Here is a 10499-nt window from a genome sequence, read left to right as displayed (position 1 = left end):
CTCTCTCTCTCTCTCTCTCTCTCTCTCTCTCTCTCTCTCTCTCTCTCTCTCTCTCTCTAAAAGAGACATGGAATTAAAAAAGGTGCAATGAAATGATTTTTAATGGAAAATTTGTATATCTTTAATAATAATTTCTCTTTCTGAACTCATGAGCGGCTTACAGCAATTCTGCTTGAAATAATGTATTTGGATATACTGGAGAATTGAAAATATAGAATATTATCTTTAATAATATACACAATATAACGGAACATATGTGTGCGTGTCTATGTGTATGTATACGTGTTGTGTGTGTGTGTGTGTGTGTACATTTGTGATTACAATGTTACAAAGCCGTATGCAGTCTTGCGCACTCTAAAATATAACATACTCTAAATAAAAATAATTCTTAATCATGATCTGAATGAAACGACTGTCATCAAAGTGGTTCACAATTTTCGTTTGTATGAAACGACGAGAAAGAAAAAAGAAATAGAAAATAAGGAACGACATAGTACTAGTAAAAAAGATGTAACTGTTCTGTCTCTGAGAAACACAATGACCGCATCTAAAGTATGTACACAGTAGGATATACCGCGGGTGGGGAGTGTTAAAACTAACCACCTGAAAGAACGTCACTAAGTAGAATGGTATCACTAAAGAGAGAATATATATATATGTGTGTGTGCGCGTGTGTGTGTATGTATACATATATATATATATATATATATAATACTATGATGCATGTTAAATACTATTCTACGTACACAAATAATATTTTTATACACAATGTACACATCGGTAGAACGAGATATCGGATCGTGAGATCGATAAATGACCACCGTTGAAATCTAAGCCGAAATACAGCCTCTTTCTTCTTCGCCTTCTTCGTTTTCCAGGTTTTCAGCTGTTCTTCAACCACCGCCCAAAGTGCCCGCGGCCGGACTTGACACGCTTCTTCGGTGGCTTGGGATTCGATCGCGAGCCAACAGAACTTCTCAACCGTCTATTACTCGCCACCGTCACCGTCGACAGTATACCGTGATCTATGTCTATTTGATCGTCGATCTTCATCATTCGTACGACTGGTTGAAACTCGATGCTAGAACGACGCTGCTCAAGCTCACTGGACGATATTATCGACGGACTGATGCGCTCCGACAAGGCGCATTGATCTATCGATGGGTTGGACGATTCCTGGATGTTATCTGACGATGAAATGGCTTCACTTTTACGCTTTACGCTGCCGCGCACCCCAGAGCTTGGTGGCTGTTTCTTGTTACACGACGTAATACTCAAGTAGGCATCCTTTTTACAATTCTCGTCCTCGTATATCATCCCGACGCGATTGGACGACAAATTGGCATTGTTGCGGGTAACGGTCGTTCTCGATTGACGTTTTTTAGAGTAAATCCGCTTTCGTGAGCCTATCCGACCGCGCCTCGTCGTGGCGAATACGATACCGTGACGACGTTTCAACAATTCCCCCGTGTCGGACGAGTTCTCCTCACAATTGCCGCCGCGTAGCTGCCGCTTCGGCAGCGATAACTCAGAATTAGAATTGTGGTGTTTCTTAGGAACTATACCGGTCTCCTCTTTTCTACACTGTAACTGCAGATTGTCCTGATTCTCGATCTCCGTGTCCCGTAATTCACAGCTATCGACACTAGTAACGGTGACATGTTCGCGTTGTCGTTGCTTTTTAATAGGCGACGATTTCGCGATCAAGTTCTCGGTGATCATATTGACATCCTTTCTGCTTAACAAATTCTTCTGGTTCTCGTGATTCTCATCGTTGCCTGAATCATTCTCCAAGACCTCCTTAATTTCCGATAAATCTTTTCTACATGGATAATCTTTGTTCGACAGATGAGTTTTATTCGTTCCATCATCACAGTCGTTTTCCGAGACGGACTCTTTATAGTTGTCCGTACTCGCTGATAGGCCCGTATTGTCATTACTGACAGCCTCTATGTTTTTGTCCTTTTTCGCGAATGTCTCGTGATACGATTTTTTAGATGTAGTGCAGGTTTCCAGCGAAGCGTTGTCATCATTTTTTTGACTGATACCTAATCGTTCTGCAACCATCGGTAATGTGTTGTTCGTCGACGTTGTTACCGCGTGAGAATCTATCTTTTCTGTGCTCAACGTGTGACGTCTAGAAAAATCAGGATAGAACTTCTTCTCCGTCAATGATTCCTGGTCGCAATCCGTCAATATTTTGCTGTTTAGTTGTATTTTCTTTTTCATCTTGTTACCGACCGGCCAACCGGTCCGATTTTTTCTTCGTTTCCGTCGTTTCAACGGAATGTCCACGTTTACCTCACCACATTCTGAACTAGCACACGATGAATTATTTTCCAGACAGTTGGTAATGTCTTGACAATTGTCGAGCAATTCCAGTAGATTCGGCGGTGCACCCTTTGGTAAGTTCGTTTGACAAAAACTATCAGCTTGCGCTAAATCGACATCGGGTTCAAACGAGTCGTCCAACTCGGTCATACCTTTCGCACACAACATCTCGTCGATCGTCTTCGCAATCTCTTTTATCTCCTCGTCCACATCCAATTTGAGATCTGGTTTTTGTTCAAGCTTGGGTGTATTTATACGCGATCTGACAGGCGATGATTCTTCTATCGTAGACAGAGTCGATTGTTGTTCCTTTTTACGGATTATGGTAGACATAATCGCCAACGTGGATGCATGACAACGTGGACTCTTTCTTGGCGAGCGTCCCACACATCCTATACCGCGACCACGGCCTCTTCTCCTACCGTTCTCGATTCTGCTCTGTGCTTTCGTTAGCGTTTCGTGAAAATTTTCAATCTCATATGGCAGAAGAAATGGCTTCATCTCCTCGCATTCGCTGAAGCAATGCCAAAATTCGGCGCCTGTGTCCTGACGCTGATAAGTTTGATACCACGGCTCAGACATAGGTATCGACTCAAAAGAGAACTGCATCTTCTCGATCTCTGCCGATGGTTTGGACGGATAAATTTTCTGGACAACGCCGTCGGCCTGCAATTTACAATCTTCCGGTTCATGCGTCGATCTCTTCCCGTGTTCCTTACCACTATCCACGGCAATGTCTTTAACACCAGTCAATGGAGCCTGGTACCTTAACCTGCTGCCAGGCGTTTCGAATTTGTAGTAATCGGTATTGTCCTTGATGAATGCTTCGGCCTGTGTGCGTCTTCTTTTCCTTGCTCTGCCTAGATGCATGGAATCCTGCGAGTCTTCTTCGATAATCTCTTGCTTAATGGAACTGGAATTTAACGATGAATTCAACGATATAGATGAATTGACAGTGTCGTTAGGCTCGCTTTCCGTATCTCTTGGTAGTACGCTACTCTGCTCGCTGTCACTGGTTCGCTCGCTGGAATCGTCTCGCTTTGGCTCGCCAAACATGAAGGATTCCGCCTCATCACTCAACAAAGATAATTCTGATTTCCTCACACGCTTAAATCGCACTACCACCGGCTTTTCATTGGATGGCGCTTCCTTCTTCTCTTCGCTCTCCCCGTCTTTCAATGTCGCATGTTGCGAATTACCGCCTGATACCGCGCTCGATCGTAGCTTGTTACCCAATACTTCCACTTTATAATAGGCACGATTATCCTCTATCAAACGTTCTTCCACCGATAGTCGAGCTCGACATCGACCTCTGATATTTCTGCCACCCCTCCGATTCACACGCGGATGCTTGGACTTCATGTGACGAGTATTCTCTCCTTGCGACATTTTCAGGTCCCTCTGTTCACTCTTGTCGTTATGCCCATTGCAAACAATCTCATTTGCATCATTCAACGAAAACTTTCTCGCATCAGTTGTCATCTTTTCCGCTTGCAACGCACAATTGTCTCTCTGAAACGGATCGTCTTTGCTTCCAACAATGTAATTATCAACTACATCGACCTCTTTTATCGTACATTCCACGACACTTACGTTTTCATCACCATTATATTCGTTTTTATTATTAAGATAATCTGGATCCTCCGATATGTGACGCGAATTTACAATACCATTTTGCGCATTTCTATGTACGACCGATTGTAATTTTGGTGGATCCAGATTACTATGTTTATTATTGATATTATCTTCCTTACTGTTATAAAATTCGGTATTATTCGAGAACGGTCTGATTTTGTAGTCTTCCTGCTTAGGTTCCTTAAGGATATTCTCCGCATACTTTTCATCCGGGTCATCTTCCTCGATCCAGATAGTACCTTTTGAGCGCTTTTTGATGGTAAAACCTTCCAATTTGTCATACAATTTCTCGCTCTTGTCGACCTCGTGCCATGGACTGCCCTTAGATCTGAGAAGATGCCCGCTCTCGTGTTTCGAGATACGAGCACGCAGATTATGCGATGAGTTTAATTTTAAATTAAGATTTCTACGCGCACCATTCACCATTTTTATTTCGTCGACAGTAAAGTTATTTAAAGTCTTGGTGTTTTTGTTAATTTTCTCCTCGGGCAATACATTATGAAGATTGCCATTTCTATTGGGAAATAAGTCACAGTCTTTCCTAAACAGACAGAAATAGATTGTTATCCAAAATGCAAACAATGTTTATACATGATATATATTATATCGCAAATATGAATGATTCTCTTTATATTCAACAAATATTAAACTCTAATAAAAGATTAAATTAAAGAAGTAAATTATGTAAGATTTTATTTATGTATAATACTTACTCGATATCCTTTGTTCTGTTTAATTTTAAGAACGCTTCCACATTGGCACCCGCGTTGATTAATGTATCCAACGATAAAAAATTGTCATCGTTTCCCACAAAATTCAAATGCTGCTCGCTTTGTACATGCTTCGACAAATCCTCATAATGAATACGACAAAGTTCGCAATAACCAGCTACCAGCTGTTCCGTTCTGCGGGCACGTGCAGCGGTGGCACGAGGTCTCCGAGTCATTTCTTTACCCTGTCCATGCGAACAAAATTTAATCGTTATTTTCTTAATATAGAAATTCGATTAAATGACTTTATTGTTTATCGATATGCTATGTTTCATGTAATAGCTATAATGTACCTCTGCCTTATTTATAGATTCAGTATTCCTCTTATTCTCCTTGACCTCTTTATTTATCAATTTACTTTCTCGTTTTTCCTGCTTTTTTGTGTCGAAAGGACACGAACCAGGATCACCGTCGAAGTTTAACGTGGGCCACGACGATAATTCCAGGAACACAGGCCTGGTAGCTCTATAAATAGAAATGTAATATGTGAATTTTATAAATACAAAGACAGAATATATGTAGAATTAAAATGCCGTATAGTAATGATGATTACTTGTAAACAGAGTCGAATTTGACGTATGGTCTTTTCAAATGTTTGACTCTCGTCGAGCTATGCTGATTAATTTGCTTCACGTAAGAAGTATTCTTGATAGATTCATAGATCCTGTCAAGCCAAGCCTGAAGCTTATCCGTTGTCCAAATAGGAATTCCCCAACTGTGGGCGTTGTTTAGTGGATCCACGGAACACTGTTGTGGCTGCGTCAGAGCACGTTCCAACATTGCATCCACCCGCGATTTCTATCAAGTTAGAAATATAAAACAATTTTGAAATTATTGTGTCATTGGAGTACTGATTTGCAAATTTATTTCTATACAAGAAACACTAACATTTAAAAGATCAAGAAAACCATCAACATAATATAGTATTGGGCTATAATATAGCATCAAAATCATCTTGATAGACCTAGAAAGAGATGGAAGAAGAATACACTATCATTCTCTCTTTCCCTCTTTCTCTCTTTCTCTATTAAAATTCGACCAATAGGACAATATTAGAAAGAGAGTGTTTCTATATTTACTTTTCTTTTTTTACTTCCATCAAATAAAAGATCAAAGAGATTTCATCCAGTATGTACTAATATATTGATGAAGAAAATGTATGGTAATAAAATGACAGATAATATTTTTTTTTATTACAATATTAATAGCAATTTTTATACGATTGAATGTTTAACATAACTTATCTCCTTGTAATGTTTGATACTTACAGATCTTTGGGTAGTTTGACCCCGCAGAGTAGAGTTGGACGAGGGGCATTCAGAACTTAGTAACGGTGTTGGGGGTGTGGGAGTTGGGATTTCGATGCTTCTTAGTGAGCGGAGTCCTCCGCTGCCACCACTGATACAAGCCCATCTAGGTCTCTCAAAGTTTGTATGACCTGCCTTGTCTACTCTATCGCTGGCTACAAGATTCACACCGCGTACTAGAAACAATTCGACCGCCTAAAAATAAATGATGTCAAGTTGAAAGAAGAAACCAGGCAAGATATGAGAAAGAAATGTAGAGCTATAACAAAAACGGACAAGTAGGCACGAACAAGCCGTAAGATACAGATTCAAATGATCAACTAACACACACAACAGATTGTTTCCAAGCAAAACTCGGGGGGGGAAGGGGGAGGGAGAGGACTTCTACCTAGGCTTCTTGAGCTTCTCCAATACGGACAAAGGAAACCTTGGCGATCTGTCGGATCGAGTCCACGCGATCGAGCTGTCGCTCCAGGCTTTTCGCAAGCGAGCGTGCGTGCGAGTGACAGTGACAGAGACAGTCCGACGACTTTCGAGGAAGTTTATCGTTTGCGCAACGAGTAAAACATTGTTGCGCGAGCACAATGCACACATACATACGTGTGCAAGTGTGATGCGCGATGTCTGGGGGACACACGATCACATCGTGTTACGCTGACGTCAAGTGATTTCGCTTTCCTCGAGCGAGCAGCACGGCGGTAGTGACGGTGTCGGAGATGGTGATGGTGACGATGGCAGTGGCGGCGACGACGGGGGCCGATCGTTATAGAAAATACAGAGAGGAACGCGATTCTGTTGGGAAGGCGCGCGGCGCGTGCCGCCACGACTGGTCTTCATGTAGCTGATGCCGCCACTCGCCGCTCGCTGCCAGTCGCATAGCGTTGTTCTAATAATATTACACGGCGCGTCGGCCGCCGCCAGCTGTCTCTCGTCCAAGGCACCGGGAGATAGACGCGAGGAGACACGTGGAGCGGTCCCCGGCGTGAGTGTCGACGTTCCCGACGGTGGCGACGGCGCATTCGATGCGGCGGACTCGAGCGAGGACGCGTTCGCGTCCTCGAAAGTCACGAGCGCTCGCCGCCTGTCAAACGCCAGCGACGCGCGACCAACCACTACGCTACGCTCCGCTTCGATTCGATTCGACGACGACTTAACGGCTGAGAACACACGATCTATGCCAAGCACATAGAGAGCATTCGGAGTAGTGGGACACGTCGTGTTGACGAAGCGTGACAAAGGAATACTCCGACAAAATGGGCGGATGAACGGGAGGGCGGCCGGATGGAAACAACTACGAGACGCGACGCGATGCCACTTTTAACTCGCACGACCGATGCTTGTTGGCTCGTGGCGGACAACTGTCACGCACAAAATGGCTATTCGCCGTTAGCAGCTTGGCATGGGGGCCTGGAGACGGCGCGCGAGTCCACTCCTCTCGCGCCCGACGTTGACGGCGAGGACACGCGCGCGACTCCCGTCCGTTCGCGTCGTCGCTCCGTCTCTCGTCGGGCGCGTCGCGTCGCGCCGCGCGACGCCGCCATTCTCCCCTTGTCACTCGTGTCTCCGACTCCTTCCCTCGCCAAGACTTGACTTTTCGAAATTTTCGCGCACATACACACACACGCGCGCGTACGATAGATAACACAGAAAACGATTCCCCCCGCGATCCTTCAGATGGCGCGAGGCGCGCCGGTTTCTCCGCGATTTGTTTGTCAACAGACAACGACAATGAACAACAATGAATTTCTGCAACGATTTGTAACGTCGATCACACGATTTGATAACTGTTCTATTAATAAGCCGTTGCGAGGCGACTTTGTACTTGTGCCCTTCTGCTCTACGTCGCGAGGAATTAGCTCGTTCGTCATCTTGTTAAATTCCCGTTGGAAGTTAAGGCAGTAAAAACGGTCTGGATCGAGCTTATAAAATACCGTTTTATTATTTGCATATTTTCGATAGATAGATATCATGCGAGATATATTACTGAAGAAAATGTTACGGTGTGTTTAAGTACACACGAAATTTATTTACATCTCTAGAGTATGCTATGTCATTTTTCTTCAATAATTAATTTCAATTTCTCAAATTCTTTTTTCTAATCCCTCGGAATAATTATGCAACTTTTTCTCTAGAGAGGAAACGTGAAACGAAACATTTTTATGTGTGAATATGTCTGTTTTTTTTTGTGGCTGAAGTACTATTAAGTACTTGTGAAATTTAAAGATTTTTCATTTGCTGTTTAACTCTGCTAGACTTAACCTGATGATAATATAAAAATTGTGTTTTTCTATCTATTAATGTTTTTTTTATTTATTTGTTTTTTTATTTATGTGTATACATAAGGATGTATGTTTTTTATTTCTGCATTAAAATTTTCTTTCTCGCTTTTATCAAATATCAAATATATACCTATCTCATTTCAGCCTAGTTTTTCATTATCTAATTAACTTGTAGTTTAGACTATATATTTACTTAACTTGATATAAAAATTATGATTTTTTAGCTACGATTAATCACTAAACTGATGATTTTGAATAATTTTAAAATAATAATTTTGAATAATTTTAAATAATTTTAAAAATTACGGGACTACAAAACTATTAATTTAGTGATTAATATCTATAATAGCTATAATAGCTAGAAAATCATAATTTTTATATCATCACCAAGTTAAATATAATCTAAACTAACTAGATAAAAAACCAAGCAAAATGAGATAGATATATATTTAATATTTGATGAAAGCGAGAAAGAAAATTCTAATGCAGAAATAAAAAACATTCTTATGTATATACACAACACATCAATATTTTCACTTTTCACGTTTTCTAGGAAAAAAGCTATAGAATTAGCTCCATAAGGAAAATTCTCGACTCTACAGATACTATGTTACAAAATCATCGGCCCGCATGGAGAAACATATTATCTACTCTTCATACGCATGCAAACGTCCGGTACGATGCGCAAATTTTTTACCTCTCGCATTTGCTTCCGTCTCTTTTTTTCTTCCTATTTCGTCTCCCCTCTTCTTCTTTTTAAAGTCGTGAGCTTCGCGTATCGCTCTGAAGATGGCGCGGGACGGCGAAGTTCGCCGCGGGAATTGTTTGTCAACAGAAAAATCGTTCGGTCGGGAACCGCGTCCGTCAAGTTAATAAACGTACGTATGCGGCTAACGTCGCGTCGTCGCTAAAGCGGCGCGAACGTTGCCGAGAGCGGCTTGAATTTAGGGCGTAGCCTCCGCGTGCACGGCGTGGCAACGATGTGTGTTATCGCCTTGCGTGAAAAGACACAGCCGGCGCGGACACGAACGCATGGAAACCCGCTTCCTCGCGCGCAATGCTCGGTCACGTTCGCGAGGGTCAACCCCGCGCCGCGCGAGCCTGGTTCATCCGTCTCTTTTTCTTCGGACGCGCGCTTCGAGTAAGACGAGTATCGCCTTCGAAGAATAAGAAAGAAAAAAAAAGGAGGAAGAGCGAGAATCACACGAAGGAAGGTGCGGTAAACGCGGTTGGAGACAACTTCACGGCACTGGTTTGCGCGACTCGTGCGGATCACATGAGCGCGAGGAGGTCGACGTTTATGGAAAACGATTCCGATATAGTCTGTGTGAAATTAGAAAATTCATATGAATGTGATCATGTGAGTAAATGACTGCGTTCAAGGTGAAAAAGCAGCTTTGTATCTAACTATAACTAACTATCGTAAAATTCTTTAACATGATTAGTCTTATCCTTAATTTCTTGTCAGATCTAAATGTATAAATCAATTGTATTAAAAAATTTTACAAGGATTGCAAAGTTGTTTTTTTTCTGCTAAATGCAGCCTATAGTACATTAAAAATATATGAACTGGAGCATAGTCAAGATTGCGAAGAATTAATCGAACATTAGCAAATTGAGGATAAGTTATAGCACAACTTTTTGGCATAAAGGACGAATATATTTTTTATTATCGGAGGTTACTATTACATCATGACCTAGTTACAAAATAGAAGTAAAAATAAACGCGATTAGTTGTCAAAACGAAAATAAAAGTTGTCTCTTGACAATTCTCTTTATAATACTATGAATATTCTTCTGTAGTAAGAGATATGTATATAAAGTACTAATAATTCCATGCTATATATATAAAATAGAATATACATACAGAATGTCTCACAACTACCGAATTTTCTCTTAAGAACATTTTCTTGAGATAATGTTGAGAAAATCCTAATACAAAAGTGTCAAAACTACAACAGTTTTTGAATTATAATTGATTAAAAATAAGTGTGTAATTCGAAAATTATTATAACCTCAATATTTTCGTTTTAGAATGTTCAAAAGAATCCAGAAATAATAATAGAGACTCTAAAAGTAAAATAGTTTTTTACTTATAAGCATTTAAAGTTATAATTCAAAAAATTATTGTAGCCTCGACATTTTCGTATTAGAATTTTCGTCTCAAAAAAATTACC

The 10499-nt window shown here is 41.1% G+C and overlaps 1 protein-coding gene across 2 annotated transcripts in view; it reads right to left on the bottom strand.

Moving 5' to 3' along the window:
- Positions 1-140: 140 nt before the first annotated feature.
- LOC108693968 overlaps positions 141-10499 on the bottom strand; it is a 12695-nt gene continuing 2336 nt past the window's right edge. Inside the window, exons 1-6 of one of the 2 annotated variants that reach the window (XM_018203207.1) lie at positions 9020-9202; positions 6005-6238; positions 5290-5534; positions 5030-5201; positions 4680-4921; positions 141-4507 (exon numbers count right to left, since the gene is read on the bottom strand). In XM_018203207.1, coding sequence (XP_018058696.1) covers positions 883-4507; positions 4680-4921; positions 5030-5201; positions 5290-5534; positions 6005-6238; positions 9020-9028 — 4527 coding nt within the window. In that variant the 5' untranslated portion in view covers positions 9029-9202 and the 3' untranslated portion in view covers positions 141-882. Of the gene's footprint in view, positions 4508-4679; positions 4922-5029; positions 5202-5289; positions 5535-6004; positions 6239-9019; positions 9203-10499 lie in introns of those variants that run through there. The other variant, XM_018203206.1, reaches the window with a different exon arrangement.

This window comes from Atta colombica, unplaced genomic scaffold (assembly GCF_001594045.1).
Source record: "Atta colombica isolate Treedump-2 unplaced genomic scaffold, Acol1.0 scaffold111, whole genome shotgun sequence".
Lineage (NCBI taxonomy): Eukaryota > Metazoa > Arthropoda > Insecta > Hymenoptera > Formicidae > Atta > Atta colombica.
The sequence above is the reverse complement of the archived record's forward strand: the minus strand, read 5'-3'. Positions and strand labels throughout refer to the sequence as shown.